The 26,575-nt window shown below is 28.7% G+C and overlaps 1 protein-coding gene and 1 pseudogene across 1 annotated transcript in view; both read right to left on the bottom strand.

Annotated features, from left to right (window-relative positions):
- Positions 1 to 13,061, bottom strand: part of LOC142332919 (glycine dehydrogenase (decarboxylating), mitochondrial-like) — a 49,690-nt pseudogene extending 36,629 nt beyond the window's left edge.
- A 7,483-nt stretch (positions 13,062 to 20,544) lies between these two features.
- LOC142332795 (glycine dehydrogenase (decarboxylating)-like) overlaps positions 20,545 to 26,575 on the bottom strand; it is a 78,009-nt gene continuing 71,978 nt past the window's right edge. The window contains exon 6 of the mRNA XM_075379411.1: positions 20,545 to 20,592. Coding sequence (XP_075235526.1) covers positions 20,545 to 20,592 — 48 coding nt within the window. The remainder of the gene's footprint in view (positions 20,593 to 26,575) is intronic.

The following is a 26,575-nucleotide window of genomic DNA, read 5'->3' as shown; positions in this document are numbered from 1 at the left end:
CTTACTTCATAAAAAGCAATTTCATTTTAAGAATACCCTCCTTGATTCCTTGGGACATATACTGGACAAATGGGATGACTATCACATGTGCCAATGACATAGCTTTTTATTTTTTGCATTTGCATTTTGTTAAAGTAATCACAGTTATTTTAATACTGCATACTTCAACTAAAATGTTCATTCTTGACTACAGTTCATATAGAAACTAAATAAAAACAATAAACTAAACTTCCTTTGATAAACAACCACAAAAATAGAACACAAATTTTTTAAATATATCAGATGTATACTACAAAATATGTTGTAATGCATCAAATCATCTTACATCATACAAAATTATCACTTTTCATTTATTTTCTACATTGTTTAATTACCATTCTGTGACCAAGAATTACTTCAGAAGTGAGTTTAACACATTAAATTACATTACACATTGAAATTACCATAATTTTATGCTCAAATAATTCAAACATAAGAAAAAACAAAAACTGCAATGAGAACAGTAACCAAAACTGTTACATCAGGAAAAATGTATACATTTGTATTTAAAATCCACAATTAAAAAATCTGTTAACGCACAAAAATATTTAAACAAACACGACCTCACTGGACTTTAATATTTAATAATTTAAAACTTAAGAATGATTTGAAATACACAAAAGATATCTGTACGGAGCCAAGTGATATTTTTAGTGACCACATTCTTCAAATCTCAAATTCTCATTGGCTATTATTGAATCAAAAAATTTGAATGTTTTTTCACTAATTACAATATTCTATTTTCATCTAGAGTACTCCCATCTGACTGCAGCCATTTTAAAACTAAGTTTACAATTAGTAGAACAATGAAAAAGCTCAATATGTGAGCAAAACATCTTTGTTAATCCAAAACAAAAAAAAATTATTAATTTATATTTTTAATATCTATAATTACACTCGTGCAAATTAATTAAAACAAAATTAATTTTGTAATATAATGACTTTATTTATTTTTAGTGACAAAGCAAATAAAATAACTTGTATTAAAGTTATTTTTATAGTTAGTACAATCTCCTTTATGTTTAATTAACATTTTAATCCTATTAAACATTGATTTTACCAAAAATTTACACTTTTGGTTACAAATCTTTTGGTTTATGAAACTATAAGTAATAAAATCATATGCTCTTTTATTGTGCAGCCCATTTTCCTGAGTTTAGTTTTACAAATGGACCGCAGGTTTTCAATCAAGTCATATCTGGTGAATTCCTAGGCTAACAAGTACTTTATCTCTTTGTCCTGAAAAAATTTGATCTTTCCAAAACATGACAGAATCACTGAGAAATATACTTTGACTCCAGCTTCTACAAGATCTTTTTAAAGGTAAATTTTTTTTTTTTAATCAAAAAAGCAGTATCTCATGAAGGGATACTGCTGGGAAACTGGATAGACCAGTTTAATTATTCATTTCAATTATTTTTTCAACTATATTTAAACTCAACTTTATATCTGGCAGATATATCTCATTGAGTAAAGGAAGTGTGTTTCACCTGTGTACTCAATGGCGGCCTCGGGTAAGTAGTGTGTATGATTTGTGTGCATGTGTGTGTGAGAAATGATTGATCGGATGTGATGTTGTGCGGTGTATGTGGTGAGATTTGTATGATCTACTGTGTTCCTGTTCTCTGTGCATAACTGGTGTATGACTGTCTGTGAGGGCATATTACTTCCCTCCTGATGAAATGCTTCATTAGCAATACCAGGAGGTGGGTAGCCAGGAGTGGAGGTTTAATGGTAGTGTGCAAGTATACATATACACCTAATAACACCTTGCGGAACCTGTTAGCGAGCCCGACACTGCCTAGGCACCTGCAAATGGGGTTCCTCCACCTCTTAAAAAAAAGGAAGAGCATGTTTATACAAAATAATTATAGCATCCCTTTTTATAAATATTTCATCCAATATTATAAATCTTCTACTCGCATAATAAATATTAAAAAATATAGAAAAAACTAACAATATGATAAAGAAACAAGAAAGAAAGAACAGAGTATTTACTGAACAAAGTTTTGAGACTCATAACTTTGTAAATATTACTCAGCTAATATTTGGTGGAAAACCATTGAAAACAGGTTGACTAACCGTGAAATATAAAAATGTTGTACTTCTTTCAATTGATTTGCACAAAGGTATATTAAATTATTGCTTACATTATGGGTATATTGTTTTACTTCTTAAAATTTATGTTTAATAAAATTATTACCTATGAGATAATCCCATAGCTTCTGCAGCAGCTGTACTTTCATCTAACAAAGAAGCATTAGCTACTTCCATACCAGTTAACTCACAAACCATTGTTTGATAATTCAAAAGACCTTCTAATCTTCCTTGTGCAACTTCTGGTTGATATGGTGTATACTGTGTTGTCCTAAAAAAAAAAAACTATTAAACACCTTACAGATATTTCAAATAAAATATTACACATATTACAGATAGTTCAAATAAAATAACAAAGAATTTCATTTTGGCTCAACAGCAACCTACAGTAACTCTTCAATTATCTGAAATTCTCTAAAGTAACTTTCACTTTCAGTGAACTTGAAAATATCATAATATTAATAACTATCGTGAAATAAAAGACATAAGAATAAAGGATCAAAAAGTAGGTTTGTTTCTGCATTCAGAAAAACATTTTTCATTCTATTTTCTTAAAGTTTTTTTTTAAATTAATGATTTTCTTTTTTAATGATAAAATGAACAAAATTTTCAAGCTCTAATGTAGGTTTTTTTTGAGATGACTGACATCAAGTGGCATAATGTGATGTAGTCCCAATAATTTTTTAAATATTTAATCAGTCATTACTAACACGCAGTTAATGTGGTTATTGTGGTTAATGTGTTAATGGTTATTGCATGTGTGGTTAATTTGTTACTGAACTACACAATGCAATTCCTATTTCATAATTGTTGATTCAACTGAAAACTGGTTTTGTGAGAAGTTTGATCAATCTAGGTTTTTTAAATTTAGCTAATAAACATAATATCTTTATTTTTTACCTGTTTTAAGAGGCAGCAAGTCTTAAATTTTTAAATAAAGTGTACTACATTGTTTTTTGAAATAATTCTATTATAAAACTGACAGGATTTAAGTCAGTCAAATTTAAAACTCTTATCAGAGTAAATAATAAGACTTGAATAAATTAGTCACTGGGATAAATAAAAAGATTTTCATATAATAATTTAATTTCATACATTTCAAAAACATACAGAATTCGCGTACATTTTTTTCTTCTTTATCTTTACAAATAAAAAAAAATGAATACAATGTAGGAATATTGATTAGTAACATCTATATCAGAAAACTTATGCTGAAAATAGCATTTTTCCAGTCAAGGGTGAAGATGTTGGAGAAACCTCTTCCTAGATCTATCTAGTAAAATATATTTTGGTTAAACTACTTCAGATCATGAATTTCAAAACTCTCTACTCTTACTTCTCCTACAACTATCCTGTTCAACAATAATCATGTCTTTTAACTTTTTCATAGTTAAAAGAAACCACTACAGTAAAAGCAACTACATCTGAATCACTAATATAACAGCAATACTAACCCCTTGGTTTTCTGTTTTTGTAAGGTAATATGGAACGGAGCACAAGTATGTCGGAAGATGTTTTACCCTCATATTTGTTGCAGGCCCTGGACTTCTATCCCTTGCTGCTGTTTCTTTCTAATTAGTTGGCATGTAGTTAATTTTAATAACAGGTATATATAAAAATTATTTGTTTTTAAACTGGATGGAATTTTGTATTGCGTTCTGATCTTATTAGATTGTGTAACTTTGAAAATTTTGACTACGGTTATCCTTGGGAGAATTGCTAAATTTTTGCATCCTTTCTTCCTCTGTTCTCTGAAGGCCTTGGCAGTATCTTTTGGTCTAGCAGGGATGCACCTGATGGGGCCTTAGTTTATGAAGGGGATAACACACTCTCTTTAAGTGAGTTGCAAAGAAATGCTGAGGCAGTCACCTTTCTTGTATACAGACTGAGATGAAGAAGAGAAACTGGATTTTATCAATGTTTCTTCTTCATCTTTTTCCAGTGTACTGGGCTTCATTAACTCTGGTTTCAGGAAATGAATTTCTTGCTTCTTAAGTCTCTTCTCTTTTTGTTTACCTGTCTTACTGTGTTCAATGGTTGTAATTATTTACAACTGGTAACATTATAACCGCTTCCTCATCTGATCATTATTGCCGCCATTATCCCTTTTTTCTTTTCTGTTTAGTCTCCGGAATCACCACAAGGTATTACTTCAGAAGATGAATGAGGATGATATGTATGAATGTAAATGAAATGTAGTCTTGTACAATCTCAGATCAACCATTTCTGAGATGAAACCTAACTCCCAAAGAGTACCGATATCCAAAATCTAGTATTCAAAATCTCCGTATAAAAGTAATTGCCCCTATCCCTGACCTTTGTTTATTTCACTTCTTAAAATTATTACATTTTTATATGTGATATGGTTGATGATAGAAACACCTCTCAGTCTTAAAACATTTGTTTGTCTTTTTCATTATTTAAAATAAAACATTTTAATCTTCAAGTCCCAGCAATGCAGTTATGAATGAAATTTTCTTCTATTTCATAACGTTTGAGTATGTTAATAAGCAATTCTTTTCTGAAAATTAAGAATATCAAGTTTATTATTAATGTTGGTCGACATGCTTATTGTGTCAACAAGATTACTGGCAAATATTGGTTCTACGTTGATGTGGAAAGCTTTTATAATATTCATTATATCTTAGAATGAAATTGTACCCTGTTTGACTGATGTAGAAAATTGTGTGGTTTGAACAATTCAGTTTACATACTACAGAATAGTGAAATATTCCAGGTTGTTTCTTTTCTGTGTAAAATTGTTTATTTTGTCTGATCAATGTTTGAAAAGCCACACTGCATCCAGATTTTTTTAATTTATAAGCTATTTTCTCCGATTCTTTATGTTTTATATATATTAATATGATGTATTTTTTGTTTCGCTTACCTTTTTTAGTATTTTTATTAATTTTGTATAAGACTATCGATGAGTGTGCTGTTACACAGAATGAGAATCTGGGTGTTAGACATTCTGTAGTGAAGAGTCCTCATGTGCTCTTTAGGGGACATGAGTAGATTATACTTAAGCAGATAGTTTATGAGGCTGATTACTTAAGATGTTGTGAATGAGCATGTTAATTATCTATTGTTCTTGGTGTATTCTGAAAGTATGTTTTTGTTTATTCTTTTGTTAGGTAAGGTCAAAATTATTTTTTATTATCTTTAAAGTTTAATTTGTGGCATTTTCTTAAAGTATTTTAATAGTAATTCACAATGCTTCGTGTTATCTTAGGGATCATTGACTTATATGTTTCAGGAAATTATTTTACGGCCATATTTTTTGTAAGAAGTTATTTTTGTTCTATACGTTGAAAAAAGATTTCTACTATAATGTTACATTATATAGGTTTGTAATAAAAGAAAAATAACAAGTAGTGATTAAAAAAATAAGAAAACCATGAACATTTAATACAGAGATAAATTGACTTACCAGCCTGGATTTTCAAAAATATTTCTCATTATAGTATGCGGGACGCAACAATTATGGTATCCCATACCAATATATGACCACCATACTTGGTTAAGTTCTGCAATTTTTTTTTTTATAAGTTCATATTCACCTGTAAATTTAAATATGAATAATAATTTTTAAATTAATCCCATAAAGTTAAGTACAAAGCACTTTATATCCATCCCCAATAAATGCTCTTTGTGCACCTCCCTAAATCGAATTAATCTGCAAATGAATTAATTCATTTGCAGATTAAATATAATTAATTTTTAAGATATAAACCACCTATATGCATCCAATCCATCTCTGCTGATTGGTCAGAACCATTTCAAGGTCAGTTGTTTTCTAACAAGTATTTTATATATTTGAAAGTTGCACTTTATTAATTATTCTTTTACAATACTTTATAAACAATTATTTCAATTCATCGCGTAATATATATTTCACATTGCAAATGCCACAATACATAAGATATACAAATAGATAAAATAAATCACACATTTAAAACAAGAATTAGTTCATCAGTACTAAGTGTCAATCAAGAAGTAATCTACAAAACTTTCCAACATCCTGATACTGCAATCAGGGTATTGCAGGAATTGCCCCTCTCTACAAAGAAAAGAATTAAACTAACTGTTTAAGCATTATGAACTTTTATTTGGGAGTTATTCAAGTATTACAAAGAGTCCTTAACTATAAGAAAAGACCAACAAACTGTTTTCAATTTGGATTAGGAATTTTCGATTTAATGTGCTGGGTAGAAAATAGTAATGGTCACCTCAAATTTACACGATCAAGGGTAAAATTTATGTTATTCTGTTTGTTAGATGACAACATATTCAAGGTTAGTCGCATATAACAATATAATAACATTGATAGCCCGTTAACCAGTTCTGTTCCCTATAATTAAATTATGCTACATAAATTCTGTGAGAATGGGAGTTCAAAGAATCAAAGGGATTCTGTAAACTTAAATTTCATAATATTCATTTTATTATTGATAAATTAAAAAGATAAATTTAAAAATGTTCAGGGATTTTCTATATTTACTTGAATTTTAAGACATTCTCAGGATACCCTACTTATCCTGGGAGGATGTAGGATTTTAGTGAGGCATTTCATTTATGTCACAAAATTTAAGACATTATTCAGATATGAACTGCAACCTGCTATATCTCAAGATATCCCCTCAACATTCTGTATATCTCAATTCACACATTGCACTAGTGGAACAAGTTTTGAGTTCCAGAGACATTATGTGTTGCATCAACAGAAGTATAAAAAATATTTGATTCATCAAAAAACAAACAAAAATACGATGGGATAAAATTCAAATAAACTGCAAGATTTTCACAATTTTATAACTTTAAAATATTTTAATAATATCTATAGTAGTAGCAAGATCACAAAGCAAAGTAATAGCAGTAACTGATGGCTTGAAATCTTTTACACTAAATCAGCTCTGCACATTTATGTTAAAAGTCCTGATCGGTGTTGGTGAAATTTTTATTTGGTTTTGTTTGTTTGTGCTTTTATATTTTGTTTTACAATTCTTTTTAATTGAAAGTACGGTTACAAAACTTTCTTAGCTGTAATTAATTCCACCACCTTGTTCAATTTTCATTAAAATTTAACATCATCGATATTACGTATATGCAGGTTATCATATGAAATTTCATGAATGTATGTTAGACACATTATGGTAGATAAATGCCAACACCCAAATAAATACACACCTACAGAATTTTACCCTTTTTTTTTTTTACCTCAAAACAATCAGAAATTAAAGAAGTTAGATCCCCAAAATTTTGACTAATTGCAATACTAATGCTTATTATATTTTGTTAGGTCTCTAAAACATAAAGCCCAATAAAGAATTTTCATATCATTTTATGATTAACTAAAAATGAAACAGATACATTTTACAATAAAATGTTAATTGGAATATCTCTTTTATATATATATATATATATATATATATGACATGAAAATGATATGAAAATAAGTTGTCATCCAAATTATCTTTGAACCAGATCTGTTTGTCAACTAAATTAATGTTATTTGTTTAAAAATAACATTATTATATATATATATATGTATGATTGAATGTATGCATGCATGCATGCATGCGTGCGTGTGTGTGTGTGTGTGTGTGTGTGTGTGTGTGTGTGTGTGTGTGTGTGTGTGTGTGTGTGTGTGTGTGTGTGATGACATCTTATTTACGTGGTTTTAAAAAAAAATTACCACTAATAATTTTAATTGAAATCATAGTGCAACAATGACAGCAGCACTTTTGCTGAAAACATTTGTGTTGTCAAAAGGATTTAAATAAAATTCTTAAAAAATACATAAAGCCATTAAAAATGTGTTACTTAAAGGCTCATCCAAATGTAATGGTCTTCTCAGATTTATATTATCAGGAACCGCCTTACTGCTTAATTCATCCAATGACTAAAAAATAATAAACCACAAATCAATATATTCTATTTCATAGTGCAATTTATTCATAAAGTTTAAATTATAAACTAAATTAATTCAGACTGATATAGACTCAATATCTGTCATAAAAATTTAGTACACACAAAGGAAATAGAAAATAATTTTGGATATGAACATCAAAAAAAAATTGAAAAGAAACTTCAGTTAGGAATTTACAGAAAACCACCAGGAGAATGCAACAACATGATCAAGAAAACATCATTACCAAAGTAATGAACACCATTATATTAGTATGCTATTGAAAAGTAGTACATACAATAAAAGCCCTAACATAAATAAAAAGATAAAAGAAATGACCAAATATGTGATTTTAAGTTAATTTAATTCATCTTTTTGCAAGGATGAATTTGGATAAAATGTTTATCAGTTAATGAAACAGTCATATTTTAGCCATATATTACTATACAGACAAAATAGACAGACATTAAGAATATGACTTTAATACTGAGAAACTCTATTTGCAGTCATTACCTAATAATTTTTGTTAATCTATTTTTTTTTTTTTTTTTTTTAATATTTTGCCGTTATTTTTAATATATACGAGTATGTATACAGAGTGGTGCACGAAATTATCTAACATTTGGTTTTGTTAAAAAATATTTATTTGAATCGCGATACAGAAAAGTAAAATACAATGTGTTTAGTATATACCTGGAGATTCTGTTCTGCTTATCATATGTTCAATATGACCACCATCACATCTAGCAAATTCATCAACATGAACTCCTACATTGTTAGTAACTCGACGACAAATATCCTCAGTTATCTCATTGCACGCCTCGATGATCGGGACCCATAGTTCCATCACTGTACAAGGATGTTTAGGAAAATTTTTTTCCTTCTTTAATCCCCAAAGAAAATAATCACACGGATTCAAATCAGGACTGTTCGGGGGCAGTTCTATTCGCACACAAAACGATTACGAAATCGGTTTGAAATGACATTTGTGTTAAAAGTTTCATGCAAAAAGTCTAAACCAACATTAGCTGTGAGTGGTCTGGCTCCATACTGCATGAATAGAGTTGCTGTACGTCCTGATTTTTTGAGACTGTCACTTGTTTTATCCTCAACGTCCTGGTGTCCCGAGAAGGATTTTCAGGATATTAAATTATCCCGGTTTGGTAAATAATGTAAACATTATTTTTCGGAAGACAAATTTCACTCTAATTTAGGGAAATTTTATGCGTTGAGGGTTGACAACTTCTGACCTGCGCGCCTGCCTGCAGACAGCAGATGTCAAACCAAAACAAAAGCCAAATCAAGGTTAGTCACTTCACTGCTCATAGACAGTCTGTGTCATTACTGTTATTTTGGAGTTTAGGCTATTTCTTTGTGCACATATTTAAGTTGCTGCATGTTAGTGTAGCGTTTGCATGTACAATGCCAAAATGAAAATGTCATTTCAGAGAACAATATTCTAAGGTGAACTTTTATTAAAAAGGAGAAGAATGAAGAAGAAGCATATTGTTTTTTCTGCAACAAGTTCATCTCAGTAAGTCACCGCATTAGAGCTGATCTGTTAAACCATTTAAAAACAAACATAAAAATAGCATGCACGGTGTGAATTCTTCTAAGATGATTGGCGAATTTTTTTGTGAAAAAGGATTGGAAAGAAAAAATAATCATAGCTACTGCTGATCTTACAGCAGGTACCATGTTGTAAAATAGCATCGCTCTTTTAAATCAGTTGATTATACAAATAAGTTAAATCCGAATATTTATCCCGACTCTAAGGTTGCAGTAAAACAATAAACAGCACGCACTAAAGCTACTCATTTATCAGTTACATGCTTTCTTCACATTCAGTTAGTACTTGGGTTTCAGAATTAGAAGAAATTCCATAGTATGAAGTTTCAACTGATGCTAGTGACCATAAAGCAGAAAAATATTTCCTGTTGTTGTTCAATATTTTAAAGAAGATGATTATATTACCAGTAAAATAATAAAGGTTTCATCACTGAAAGATAACAGTTCAGATACCATAACCATCTACTGCTTAACAAGCAAGCCTAGCTGAAGTAAACCTCCCTTTAGATAAATATTCGTCATTTTGTGGTGATAACACAAAGGCTAATTTTGGAGGTGCGAACCACAAAGGGGTAAACAACATTTTCCACAAACTGCAAGGTAATTTGCGGAAAGACATAGAGGGGATTGGGTGCCCTGCACACACATTGCACAATACAGTTTCTTGTGCAGCTGATGTCCTTGCAATGGATTTTGACAAAGTAGCTGTCAAACTGTTCAACTACTTCTCTACACAAGCAGAACTGAAGTTTCTGTGAGTTTGTTGATATAACTTACAAACAGTTGCTTTACCACTCAAGAACAAGATGGGTATCTCTTACGCCTGCAGTTGAATGAATTTTAAGTTTACAGGAAGCTTTGAAGGTGTAGTTCCTCAATCAGGAAAAATCCCCTAAAATACGCATGGACTTTTTCTCAACCACACTAAGCGAGGCTTATATGTGATTTCTCTACAAGCAGCTGTCTTTATTTCATAAAAAAAAATAAAAACAATTGAATCTTCAAATATTCAATTATTGAGGTTAAATCAATTCTCGACAAAACTTTGAAGGCTCTTAAAGAACAAAAAGAATCTCTCTTTATTGCGTTTAAAATTAAGCAAATAATTGTTAAAGAGAAAGAAAGTGATAAGATGTTTAATAGGGAATGTAAGGAATTTTTCCAGACAGCTTATGGTTAATTGGATAAGTGGAGTGAGTCCCTTCAGCACTTATCCACCTTTAACTGGATAATGCTAAAGCCAATCCCTAATTGGGATCAAATAGAAAAAAATCAGACATATTTTACCTCAAAAACATTTCTTTCCCAAAAAGTGAGGTTTATGATCAGTTTCTTTGCCTAAAGAGCACGGTTACAGTTTTAATGGACAAACAGCACGACGAAGGAGAGCCTAAATGGGAAAATTTAAACTCAAGTGAAAAGTAGATTAGGTGCTTTGAGAGTATGGATAAGCATCAGTATTCTCACTTGTTGAAAATGTTCCAATACTTATTTTTAATACCAGCTCACATGCAAACGTGGAGAGAATTTTTTCAGTGATGTCATCTCAGTGGACTAATGAGCCAACGGCCTTTCAGTGAAACAGTTTAAAACTTGCTAATTTGTCTGTATTACTTCAACAAAACCTGTGTTGAATGTTATAATTATGGGAAAAATCAACCAGATCTTATAAAAGCTGCCAAGTCATCTGATAAATATGAATGTGCACTGGTACTCATACTTCTTTAGACTTAACTATGAACTTAAGAAGTATCCTGAGTTTTTAAATGAGCAACATTATAAACATCAGCATTATCTCCAGTGAAGATGATGCTACTATTTTGCTCTGAAAGGACCTTTCGAAGAAATATTTTCAGTATTTTAAAAATAACTTTTATTAATTTCTAACAAAATATTAATCTTTCCAACAAACCAAACAAATTGTTTTTATACGTAATAAGTGTGTAAGCAAAAAGTATAAAAAGTGCAATTTATTAGATTTGAGAAGTTCTCTCAGATTTTAACAAATGATCTATTTTTTAAGATACCAAAGTAAGCAGAAACAGGTAAACAATCTGAATGTAAGTTTAATATCTCTGCAGTAAACTTTTTAATTTATAGAAGATTAGAACAAAAGAAAGATGAACCCGAATTGGTTTCTGGAAAAGCACGGGAACAAAATGCAAATTTAGTCTACCGATTAATTTTAGAAGGTTAGCTTGTATAAATCTGAATGTGACATTTATAATCTTAAAAAAAATTATTTAAAATGAAATAGAATGTTCAAGAATGATGGGATTAAAATATGAAATATAAACAGTTATATAAGTTGTATAAGAATCCAATAATTATAATAAAAGTAGAAAAGGTAAAGTAAGGAATGAGTCATAAATGAACCCTATTTTATTTACTTTTTAATTTTTATATGGAAGAACCATTAAAAGAATTTTTCTTGGAGACAGACCCTTAACTCTTATCAATAGACAGAGACTAAAAATTCACTGTACTAAGTCACTTTGTCTGAAGTTTAGAATGAGTTAAAAGAAATGAATGACTCGAAATCATTAGAGAAAGGCAAATGAAAAATAAGTTTTATTAAACTATCATTAAAAGTAACTAAAACAATGAGAAATCAAATATTAAGATAGGGGAACACAATCTTTTTTTCAGATGTAAGGTTGGATAACAAATAAAATATCAAAAGCAGCCTGGAATATATTAGGAGAGCTTAAACACAAAAGAAGAAATTTTCCAGCATCAAAATACAAATACTGTTATTAGAAAGAAATTCTTAAATATATTTATTGTATACTATATTATGACAATTAATACTAACAATAGAGAAATTATAAAAAGAAAGATTAGAAACTACAGTGAATGTTACGTATGAGGAGAAATTTGAAAACTGTTTTCTTCTGTTAGATAAAATAAGATTTAAATTATGAGTTGCATATAAGAAAATTTAAATTATGAGTTACATATAAGAAGATTAAATTTTTATGTAATATAATTATCCAGTATGTAAAATAACAATACAAGAAAATAATCAACTTACTCTAAAACCTAATGAATCAAGCATAGAAGTCTGATCTTGTTCTCTTGGTCCAATATGTCTAGATGGAAATCCTTCAGATTTTGGTATCAATTCATCAAGTTTCGATCTACTATAAAATTTCATACAATTAGAAAATGTTCTATTAATGCCAAGACTTTTAAATAATACACTCCTATTAATTACATTTTTATTATATAAAACAGAATGTAATCGTAATTGTTTAAAATTTATTTTGTTTGTCATATTGTTTAGCATTTTTTTAAATAAAAATCACCCACTTTATTAAATTAGATAATATTTAATTCAGAAAATTAAAACGAATATTAAGTAAAATATAATCAAATAATAACTAGTAATAAAGCAAACCTGAATTACAATAATTAAATTAGAACTAGTACTCAAATATTTGTAACATAACTACTGTTATTTTATACATTTATAATTATATATTATTATCATACTGATAGTTCAAAAGGTTAATATTAAAAAAAAAACTACTGATATTAGTCAATTTAAAATACTATAACTGCTGTTTAATCTTTTTTTCATCTAATTTACGTGGTTAAAAATATTGTAAAAAAAAATAATTCACCACTAAACCTCAAACTTTGTACGTGAGAGTATGGAATAGAAATTTTTTAGTGTATGAAAAATACCACGCCTGACCAGGGGATTCAAACCTAGGACCTTCTGAATGAAAGACTGAGATGCTACAACTTCTCCATGGAGATCAGTGAACCAATATTTTAATTCACATATATGTAAATAATGCATCATTTTATACAAAAAGAAAAAATATATATATATTTTTTTTTGTACTGGATTTTTAGCAGTTTACAACCATTATATGTTTATGTTCAAAAGTATAATAATATATTACATATTCAAAAAGGAAAGCTTTAAAAAAACTGGATCAGTTGTGGTGAGATTACTAAAAGGTAAAATAGCAATAAAAAATAAGGGCTATAATTCAAAATAAATGATAAAATAAAACTTTTATGCAGAAGTTGTACTGTGCACAAAAACAATAAAACTATTCCTATTTCAATTTTTTTTTAATTTCTTCTTTTGATAAGCTCACACTAAATTAAAAATAAATAATCATAAAAACTTACTACTAACTCCTTGTTTAAAGCTGACTTGCAAAATTTTAAATTTAATGAAAAATTTAACAGATATATATTTTTAGTGCATTTTTTATGATGATGTGATGATGTTTTTTTATGTTTATCAGATTTGAAATTTTTAGTTATTTTATTTTAATTAAATAAGCCTATAAATGTTCCCCGTGTGAAAAAAACACTTCTAAAAGAAAGTAATCTGGATCTTTGATAAAAAGAAATGTGAATAAATGTAGAAAAACAATTTAGAGTGAGCTAAGACACCTTGGAATAAGCAGGTATGCATTATTTTTATACTATAAATTTACTGATTAGTTTTCCTGAATTTCTGTTTGAAAATATTTGATATCTGAATGCTCCTCATTAATCTCTAATAATCTAATTTTAAGCAATGAAGATGATGAAAAAATGGAAAATATCTTCAAATAATCTATGTAGACAATGTAATTTTTCATTTAAAAATCCTACACTTAATCTGGAAAAAATTACAAAGGACACAGAGTTCCTCTCATACATTGTAGAGGTAGTTGCCTCTACTCATAAAAAGTAATTATCAAAACCAGTCCATTTAAAAGAGATTAAGTTTACATCAGCACCACAATGTTGGAATATCACATTCTTAAGCAAAACTCATACAATTCAACTAATGAATTCCCCAAGTTCATAGTAATCTCCAAAGTTCAAATATATACAAAGTAATATAGATCTTAATATATCTAAAGTAATCCATAAATACACTTTAAAATCAGAAAATCCACTGTTATTGATACAATTACAGCATATCAAACTAACACATATTAGAAATAATAAGATCACAGTCTTTGTCAAATGCAGTTAATATAGAAACCCGTATCAGTTAACAGCTACAAATGTAAATTAGGTAAAATAGCTAACAGAATTAAATAAATATTCAGTATACACTAATTGCAACATAAGTCAAGAAACAAAAAAAGTAGGGGAAACAAAAAAAGTACGCAAAACATATTTAATTCGCGCGGGTGTGGCGGTACTAGCGGCGACGGTCGGCACTAACTAAACTAATGTTAGAACAAATTTCGCTTTAGGGTAGATGGACCGGAGTAGCTAAACCCACCAGGTTGATCTAGTGGTGAACGCGTCTTCGCAAAACCAGCTGATTTGGAAGTCGAGAGTTCCAGCGTTCAAGTCCTAGTAAAGGTGTTATTTTTATATGATGCTCAGTTCAACAGGAAACGACGAGCCCTGTTATTTATCATGCATTAGCTGCATGGAAGTCCTTCAGAGACATTGTTGGTGTTTTTTAGGCAACAGAAAAGATGAAAACTATATTTATGGTTAATAAGCTGTTAAAAAACTACAAATATTTAGTACGTAGGATGTCATTAAAAATTCATTTCCTACAGTCTCACCTAGACTTTTTTCCTGAAAATTTGTGCTCTGTCAGTGATGAGCAAGGAGACCGTTTCCGTCAGCATCACTACCAAGGAAGATGGGACGCTAGAATGATTGATGACTGCTGTTGGTTTTTATTTAGAGAAACTGATAAAACATCGTATAAGCGAGAAAACATTTGTAAACTTATTTTAAAAAGTTAGTTCCAATGATTTAATCGTTTAAAAACTCTATTGAATATATTTCAATTCATCTGTATTTGAATAACAAAAACTTAGCTGATTTGAACAAATTATAAATGAATACATAAAAATAATAACTTTTTTGAAATATTGGTATGACACTGATTATGCATTTATTGGTAAATAAATCGTATGTATCTAAAAATGCAATGTATTACACAAATTTTTTTAAGTTTTGAATTCAGCACCCAATATTTGTTAAAATACCATGCCCAATTCTAGATGTGATTTTTATATTTTGCTGCGTTTTAAAAATTCTATTAGACATTTACAGTACTTACGTTTTATTCAATCCAGATTTGAAACTACGGTTGATAGTCACTTTAACTAAAATTTTCTTTTATCTTCCATAACCATTTTCCGCTTTCAATATTATATTTGAGAATCAGTAACCATTTTTTTTTTGTCGCAGCTTCCATGAATTTAAAAGTACTCCCAGTACAGCACCTACAACTCAAAATCACTTGGCAAAAAGATTAGTAATGCATTTAATATGAACTGTTAATTTTTTTTTTTTTTTTTTTTGTTTTGCGTAGGAGGAGGAAAAGCTCTACCAGCCACCGTCTGCGCCCGCAACAGACGGTAGTGTCGGGCTCTCACCGACTAAAAACCTCCCCCTTAGGGACGAGGACCCTATTAGGGATTGGGATCGTGGACGCGACTTAACTAACTAATAATAAAATAATATCTACGTTGTACCTGAAAAAAAATACACAGCATATACAAAATTTAAATCTATTTTCATAAAACTTAATTTACACTGCTTATCTAAGTAATTTTAATGTAAAATTTACGTTGAACCTGAAACAGAAACATACACAAAAATAGACATAAAAATTTCCTACAGGAAAGTTCCTATCAGGGGACCCTACTGGGACTTGGCATTGGGATCGCGGACGCGACTTAACTAATAATAAAATAATATCTATATTGTACCTGAAAAAACATACACAGCATATACAAAATTTATATCTATTTTCATAAAACTTAATTTACACTGCTTATCTAAGTAATTTTAATGTAAAATTTACGTTGAACCTGAAACAGAACATACACAAAAATAGACATAAAAATTTCCTAAAGGAAAGTTCCTATCAGGGGACCCTACTGGGACTAGGCACCTACCGCGATTTTATAAGAATATTATACTATCAACTTAAAAACTACACAACTTATTTTTAACATGAAAATTTATAATATTAAACAATAATAACAAAAGTAAGTACCTTTAGTAGAAAATTATCCTACAATAAAAGGGAGTACCACAATGTAAGGAGGGCCACTTACATGGCAGCGCTCCCTTAGAATATTAAATGAACCGTTGAGTTACCTGAAACAAAAGAAAATAAGACAAATTCAATTAGCGGTTGTGAAATTAAATAGTTTTGTTTTAGTTATTTAATTCATTTCATGTATGATAGCACTTAACTTTTTCTAACAAAAATATTTATTAGGAATGATTAGGTGGTCCATTTTTACTTCTTAAATATTTAACCTGAGGTACAAGTATTTATATAGACATTTTTTACAGAAATAGAATCACTAGCTAGGTAAGTACACAAGAAAAGCTATACCTTCTTCCAGACTAGATAGATACAAAGAACACTGAATTTTTTACGGACCCCGCATCGGGTAGATATCCATTGAGAAATCATTGAAAAACACCCTTTTAATAGATCAAGGTAGAAGAAAATAAAGGAAAAAAGTTGAAGTTAGAAGGTGAGAAAGGAAGATTGCTAAACAAGACAACTCGCTCAAAAAAATTCTAAGCCCCTTTTAAGGCAGCAAGGATTCCTCTCGTACAAGATCAGAGCGCTTTACCAAGAATAAATGCAAAAAAATTATTCTGAATTAAGGTTCACTGATGTAGATGGTAACAAATCTATATCGCATCCAGGAATGTGTGTTATATGAACCTACTTGGCCGAGCTAAAATTTTCAGCTAAGAATAATGTTTAATAGTAACAAAAATCGATACAGGATATCGGTATACCACCTGATCCTTTTACTAATTTTTATATTATTTTTTTTAAATCATATTTAATATTTTTATAGAATGAAATGCATCATTTATTTTCTTATTATTTTTTACAATTTTATATAGGTTTCCACTTGCTTTGATTGCTCTGGTATTTAAAATTCATGAAATATTTATGTAATATTTTGACAATGAATCTCTTGTCAAGAGATTCATTGTCAAAGCAATTAAAACAATAAAGGACTAAACAGAATTTCCATTATCAAAAACAAAAAAACTTGTGAAATCACTTCTAAATTTTTACACAGTATATTTTCTATTAAAATAATACGTTAAATGAAGATATTGCTTTGTTTCATCTATCAAAACCCATTCTCTATCTGTAAACATATATAAAATTCATTTTTATTATAATTAAGGAGGTATCTAAGTGAAAAGACTGTCACGACAATAATTTGATTCTTATTTCATTTATTTTACACATGAAATCAAACAAAATCAGTTGCTTTTCATGGCTATTCTTTACATTATAATAGAATAATTGTCTTCTACAAAAAGAATAATCGAGTTAAATTATAAGTACATGTTGCATTTCAATTTTATTAACAATGATGAAAAAAAATCAAATGATGTACAGTTGTTAACTGATAAATACTCAAAATATTCTTGAAATATTGTAAGCCAAGAAATGTACATAATAAGTTATTAAGTTTCATTGCTGTAACAAAATTCATAAAAATTTGTATATACATATATATATATATATATATATATATATAAAATTTAACATTATATGAAATTTAAATCACCTAAACACAGTAATTAGATTATTTATACTTATGTTCCAATAACCGGTTTGTGCAGTATCTTACACCTTCACTTGCTATTATATTCTATCTTATTCTTTTTAATTTATTTGTATTATTTTTGTGTAAATTATAAATATTTTATTTAATTAAATAATTATAAATTATAAATTTTCACAAGTACATTTATGTTCATTTTTTTGTCTTAGGTCATTTGACTGGTTTTTGATGCGGCTCTTTAAGATTCCCTATTTAGTGCTAGTCGTTTCATTTTGGTATATGTTGTACCTGTACAATAGGGTATGTTGTATACCCTAATTATGTTTGTAATATCATTTAAAATTTCACAAAAGATAACATAATTTATCATAAAAAATAGATATCATTAAAACAAATAAGTTTTAATGTAATAAAAATAGAATTTAATACATACTGGAGATGCAGGGTACTGCAAAAAAACAGTCTGTGGAAATTAATATGGCAAGTGTAACTTATCTAATTACTGTGTTTTGGTGGTTTATATTTCAAATAAAATATTTATCAGAGACAAATTAGGCATTGACCAGATACTGGCATTTCTTGATATGTAACACTATTAAGTTTCTTTTCTTTATTATACTGTTTTTTCCTTTATTGCATTATGTTGTAATTTGCCACACAAAATTTCTGTGTTTCGCATGACATTTAATGACCGATCTACCTAAAATTTTTTAAAAATTTAGAAATAAAAGTACCTGCAGTATCAAAAGAGAAAGTTACCTATCAGTGATATAAACTGGAGTCTAAACTAATGGCCTGACCCGCCTCTTTTTCTATTTAGCCTCGGGAACCACCATAAGGTATTACTTAAGAAGATGATATGTATGAATGCAAATTAAGTGTAGTTTTGTTCAGTCTCACATCGACTATTCCTGAAATGTGTGGTTAATTGAAACCCTACCGTGAAAGAACACTAATATCCACACTCTAATATTCAAATCCATTTAAAAGTCTTTACTAGGATTTGAACCTTAGAACTCTCGACTTTGAAATCATTTGACTTGCAATGATGAGTTACCACTAGACTAGCCACAGTGGACTAATGCCCTGACCTTGGCCCCTGGTACAAGGCAAGTGATAATGGCCGGTTGAATTCACAGAGTGAGTATCTCCAATACTTGGTTGCTCTAACTGAAGCTAAACATTACATAAACGGATGGAGTCTTAATAAATACTAGTATTATCATGAAATTATATGGTGTAGTAAAGAATTAGTAGTACCTTAATATTTTACCATTTGGCAACACAGCTATACATTTATCGCCAAGGCTAATCCAAAGATCAAATCCATCAAGCAGCTGAAAGAATCGGTCGATCTGGTAGTCTGAAGAAATAGGATGCAGCATGAAGTGAAGAGTTGATGAGATGTGGAATGTAATCTGGTAATCTGTATTATTTCTAGTCTCATTTTTATTTATAGTTTGTAAATTTTTGTAGTGAGGAAGATAACGTTAATTTCTCACTTTGATATTGATCGCACTTTAATTTCACACTTTATTTTCACCAATCACTTTATTTACCCCACAATTTCAAAATATGTGAAAATAAAATAATTACACACTAAAAACCAGAATCAGTACACGCCTTTTTAATATGCAAGGCAAATATATTACATAAAAAAATTATTAAATTTTGAAGTAATTTGGTTTACTGTTATAATAGATGGATTTTTTTCAAATAATCATTCTACTTAGGTTTTTACCACAAAAAATTGGTAAATTTTGCAACTAAGTTAATTGTTTTAATAAAAAAAAAAGCAAATAAAGTGAAATAATTTATTATGGCACCTCTAAAATCAGCTGACTCTGGTTTGAAAAAATTAAACTAACATGCAAGCATGCATCTTCTCTGAAGCTGGTTGGCTGAATGCAGATTGGGGAATGCAAAGGGTATTCAAAATTTAAAATATTTCAAATAAAATAAAAAATAAAAAATTCTTAAAACTGTAATTAGATATAAATATGCTCTAACCTTCAATTTGATTAACACCTACCAAAAAAATTTAAGAAAAAGCTTATGTAATATAATATATATCAAATAAAAAAAAAATTAAAAATAAACATTATATCCTACATGAACCAGATTTAAAAGCTGCATTTAATTAAGAAATTGCCTCTATATATTTACTTATTTTTTTAATATCTTGAACTGATTTAAATGATTAATTTTGTCAATGAAATGAACAAAATTTAAATAATTTACAAAAAAGGTAATTTTAAAAACCCACTCATTAATATTTCAAATAAAATTTTATAAAGCAATTTAAACTAAAAAAAGGAATTTTTATGCGATTAAATTTAAAATAAAAATTTAAATTATTAAACTGAATTTTTTATGAATTTAAATTGAGTTAAGGAGGACTTCAGCCACTGGTAGTGAAGTGATGAGCTGAAAAGACAAAGAAACATAATAAACATAGAATAACTAAATATTATGAATTATATGAATAACTATTTCTAACATTAACATATTTATATATCACCCCCCAATATATAGACACATTTATATACACAGCACCCCCCAACCGAACCCGATGAACGATATCGGGATGATGAAGTACGGTCGCGACGCGGTTGACGCGGCGCGAATGCTTTATGTACCCGGCACTTGCGAAAACTATTCATTGCATACAACATAGATATTTACAATGTCAATATGTAATCAAGAATTATAATTAAAAATAATTGTGTATCATATTAGGTAACTGATAAGCTAAGATGCGAATAATACACCCGGAACTGTGCAAGAGCACATTGAATCTCCTACCCGTTAAGGAAAACGTTGAAATAATATACCCTGAACTGTCACAGCATATAAGATTTGCTTCGTGTGAAGCAACAATCTAAAATAATACACCCTGAACTGTTTCAGAGCATATCAGACTTGCTAAGTTGATCAAAAATTTAAAACAATACACCTTGAACTGTTTCAGAGCATATCAGACTTGCTAAGTTGATAAAAAAATTATAACAATACACCCTGAAGTGTTTCAGAGCATATCAGACTTGCTAAGTTGATCAAAAATTTAAAACAATACACCCTGAAGTGTTTCAGAGCATATCAGACTTGCTAAGTTGATAAAAAATTTAAAACAATACACCCTGAACTGTTTCAGAGCATATCAGACTTGCTAAGTTGATCAAAAATTTATAACAATACACCCTGAAGTGTTTCAGAGCATATCAGACTTGCTAAGTTGATAAAAAATTTAAAACAATACACCCTGAACTGTTTCAGAGCATATCAGACTTGCTAAGTTGATCAAAAATTTAAAACAATACACCCTGAAGTGTTTCAGAGCATATCAGACTTGCTAAGTTGATCAAAAATTTAAAACCATACACCCTGAACTGTTTCAGAGCATATCAGACTTGCTAAGTTGATCAAAAATTTATAACAATACACCCTGAACTGTTTCAGAGCATATCAGACTTGCTAAGTTGATCAAAAATTTATAACAATACACCCTGAAGTGTTTCAGAGCATATCAGACTTGCTAAGTTGATCAAAAATTTAAAACAATACACCCTGAACTGTTTCAGAGCATATCAGACTTGCTAAGTTGATAAACAATTTAAAACAATACACCCTGAAGTGTTTCAGAGCATATAAGACTTGCTAAGTTGATAAAAAATTTAAAACAATACACCCTGAACTGTTTCAGAGCATATCAGACTTGCTAAGTTGATCAAAAATTTATAACAATACACCCTGAAGTGTTTCAGAGCATATCAGACTTGCTAAGTTGATCAAAAATTTATAACAATACACCCTGAAGTGTTTCAGAGCATATCAGACTTGCTAAGTTGATCAAAAATTTAAAACAATACACCCTGAAGTGTTTCAGAGCATATCAGACTTGCTAAGTTGATCAAAAATTTAAAACAATACACCCTGAAGTGTTTCAGAGCATATCAGACTTGCTAAGTTGATAAACAATTTAAAACAATACACCCTGAAGTGTTTCAGAGCATATCAGACTTGCTAAGTTGATAAAAAATTTAAAACAATACACCCTGAACTGTTTCAGAGCATATCAGACTTGCTAAGTTGATCAATAATTTATTACAATACACCCTGAAGTGTTTCAGAGCATATCAGACTTGCTAAGTTGATCAAAAATTTAAAACCATACACCCTGAAGTGTTTCAGAGCATATCAGACTTGCTAAGTTGATAAAAAATTTATAACAATACACCCTGAAGTGTTTCAGAGCATATCAGACTTGCTAAGTTGATAAAAAAATTATAACAATACACCCTGAAGTGTTTCAGAGCATATCAGACTTGCTAAGTTGATCAAAAATTTAAAACAATACACCCTGAAGTGTTTCAGAGCATATCAGACTTGCTAAGTTGATAAACAATTTAAAACAATACACCCTGAAGTGTTTCAGAGCATATCAGACTTGCTAAGTTGATAAAAAATTTAAAACAATACACCCTGAAGTGTTTCAGAGCATATCAGACTTGCTAAGTTGATAAAAAATTTAAAACAATACACCCTGAAGTGTTTCAGAGCATATCAGACTTGCTAAGTTGATAAACAATTTAAAACAATACACCCTGAACTGTTTCAGAGCATATCAGACTTGCTAAGTTGATAAAAAAATTATAACAATACACCCTGAAGTGTTTCAGAGCATATCAGACTTGCTAAGTTGATAAAAAATGTAAAACAATACACCCTTAACTATATGACATATCAAATTTTCTGTCTGTATATACAATCTAATCTGTGTGTTGTTACAGTTAAATAATTTGAAACTGTATTTCAAAAAATGAAACCGAATTAGAAGACTGAACTAGGGAAATATTAACCAGAAGATTTTTGTTTCATAATTTCAACAGAAAAATGTTATCGATTTGAAGAAATATAACTTAAGGGATTTTCCTATTATTTTCAATATTAAAAATAGAAGATTTTTCGAAGAAATCAATTACTCAGAGAGTCTTTTATCATAATGAATTTACTTGTATTTTTCATATTTCTTTTTTTCCCTTTTGTACCTGTGCAGGTGTATGCATTACTATCCAGACCTCTTGATTATCCCATTTAAGATTCTCTAAGAATGCATTTTCACAGCATAATATTGCCAATCCTGGTTGGAATTAAAAGTCTATAATTTATATTATTGAAAAAAAGGTATAGTTGCTAATGAATAGCAAATGGAATCAAGTTACGATTAATGACAATGCAAGTGAAAAGGGGGTAATAATGCAAATACTAAATGTAATATTGAAGTTACCTGTATCTGTAGAATTATGAAAAAAATTAAATTTTATTATTCAGTAATCAATAAGGAGGTCTTTTTTCATCAACAATATGAAATATAATTACAAAGAAATTCTATATGTGAACAGTGGGAGGTGTAGAATGATTAATAGCAGGTGACAGGTACCAATTAAATTACAAATTCTAATCCCGTATAAGAAAGAGAATGTGCTTGATTTCAGTTTTACATGATTTTGGAAAATTGTTTATAAAAAATATACATTTATAGAAATAAACTAATAATTTCAGTGGATAACCACCAGACAAGATATGGCATATATTCTAGAAGACTAAAACCAGGGGGTTTATATATATAATTTGCTCATATAAAAGGTTTAATGTAGTGTATTTTTAGGTTGTAAAAATGTCAACGGTAATAGTGATAGGCCTTTTAAATAGAACTAAAATGATTCCTGATGGATATACTGTAATAGTTCCTTGATGGTTCTCTGTAGAAGTCCAGTATACTTTCAAATACTGTTTGATGGTGTCAAAAATAGTTTTATTTAACATTAGATGGTTAGGGTGAAAAGTTTTTTTTTAAACGAATGCCAAAAAATCTGATTTGTATTCTTAAATTTGTTTATATGTAGATAATCAAAGGGTCATTTTAGAATTAATTTTTTTGTTAAATATGGTTATTTATTTAAGAAATTACTTAGGATAATTATAAAATAAAAGTGAATCCACAAAGAAAATAAGATGCAAGGATGTTTTACATAAACAGATCAAATACGATTGAACAAAGCCAATACTATGAATTAGCAAATCACAAATTTCTCCTTATTTAAAAAAAAAAATTGCTGTAAAAATAATTAATTTAAAGAATACTGGAAAAATTGTATAAAAAGCCTTCTTCATTAAAATCAATTATAATTTAACCTCTTTGAAGACCCAGTTATAATTTAATAATTGATAATCGATTTATATTACATTTAAATTTAGATATTTAACTCAAATACAGCAGAATGAATGATATACATAAAATACCCGTCAACTAAACTTAAATTAATTAGTGTAATTAATGTTAGTCAATGTTAGTAAAACTATTTTTTATGATAAAACAGTTATATTTCTAAGCTACATAAAAAGAACATGCAATTACAAGCAACATGAAATTACTAGCTACACAACAAGTACATGCAATTACAAGCTACCTAATTATTTTATGTATATTATTAAAATTACTGTTTGAGCCAACAAAACCGTGTAAACATAATTTGTATACGAAATATACATAGTAAAAACATTTATCTCTCTCCAAAGAGGTTAAATTTAAATATTTAATTAAAAGGTTAGGAAACTAATGCTTATTAATATTTTTGAAAAATTGTATTATTTGCATTACATTAAAAAATAGAGAATTCACATAAAGAACAAAATTACAGTGTACTACTTGTTATTATGAAAATAAATGGAACCTTTACAGTATATGATCATTTGACTATTTTCTTAAAAGTATGAATATAAACTGGGATTGTATTTTTCTTCCTGTATGAAGTTTTACAAATGGCTATACATAAATTCAGTAAAATAATTGTAACTGAAAGAAAAAGCAGAGTAAAAAATTGTAAATGATTTCAATGAAGAAATTATTTTGAATAATTCGCTAACTTTTTTATATGAATGTGGTGACAAAAGAGATATATGACATCAGTACCTTAACCGCTAAAGTATCTAACCTAACAAAGTTAAGAATTACATAAAAAATATATTAAAGCGTAGAATAAAATTCACTTAGAAGAAAAATGAGTAATTAAAAAATTATGCCCTTATTTTTTCTTTCTACCTAGTCATCTGTATAATCAGAATAAATAAAAAATTTGCACCTGCTTAAAAATAATTAAAAAATAAGATTAAACTTTTTTGATTGTATTACAGTATTCAGAAATTTGAGTGCCGGTTGGCAATTCACTACAAATGGTAATGGATCAAATGAAAATGGCTTAGAACAAGTATTATTTGGATTTGAATATTCTGTTTTTATTTATTAGCGAGCTGAAAAAAATTAAAATAAATTTAGCTAAAACAGGTTTGGTTGATTACACAATAAAACAGCTTTACAAAAGATTTCTTTTTCAGGTTACAATCGAGAGACCCAGAAATGAATGCAGTTAACTACAACTGACGTCCAGGAAAAATTTAGAAATATGGGAAACAAAAATAAATTTTAAATTATCTTTAATTAAGATAAAAGATAATTTCTTATTATTATAAACTCTTGAGAAATAAATGAAGAATACCTATGTAATAATGGAAAATATTTGTACAAGTGATAATTGGGGCTTTTATTTCTAGAATTTTCTAGAGAATTACAGAAAAAAGAAATTGAACATCGTAGATGTGAAAATGTGTGGATCTCCAAAAAGATTTAGTTCAATGATTTTGTATGAAAGAAGATTCTGATTGTTCTAGCGGGGAGACAACACAATTATTATGATCTGAAAAACTAAAAAGGAATAAGTGTATTTTAAATATGATATAAAACTGCACATTGTTATTTTCCTAATTCAAAATACAAACTGTTCTTTTAATACAGTTTCTAAAAAATATTTCCTGTTTCAGCAATAATAATTAAAGTATTTGATACATGAAACTATAAAATAAGATAGTTCCTGCAAGATATTCATTGTACTAAGGTATTTGTACTTATTTTCAGTAGACATTAAAGGTAGCCAAGCGCAAGAAAAAACTTGTCTATTCAGTACATATAGATTACACTTAACTATTTATACAAGTAATCTATCCAGATGTAATATAAAAATTAGGCAATTCCTATAAAATTATTGAAAATATTAATACATTTTATAGCATTTTCTTGAATAAAATTCATTTTAGTTCCTACATAAAATTCATCCGTAATTAATTTTATAAAAATTTTGCCACGTTGATGTATCAATTTCAAAAAAGATTACATCACCCTTTTTTTTTTTTGAATAAACCAAATTTTGTAAAATAGAAGATTATTATTTATCTAGAATAGATTTTAAACTAAAAAAAAATCATTAAAAAACAAAATTTCATGCAAAGTAGATATAAACTGTGGCAACGTGCTTTAAAAAATCTACGTTAAATGTTAATTTTCATTATACTGTAA

Source organism: Lycorma delicatula, chromosome 12 (assembly GCF_047948215.1).
Source record: "Lycorma delicatula isolate Av1 chromosome 12, ASM4794821v1, whole genome shotgun sequence".
Lineage (NCBI taxonomy): Eukaryota > Metazoa > Arthropoda > Insecta > Hemiptera > Fulgoridae > Lycorma > Lycorma delicatula.
Note: the sequence above shows the minus strand (reverse complement) of the source record. Positions and strands in the feature narration are given on the sequence as shown.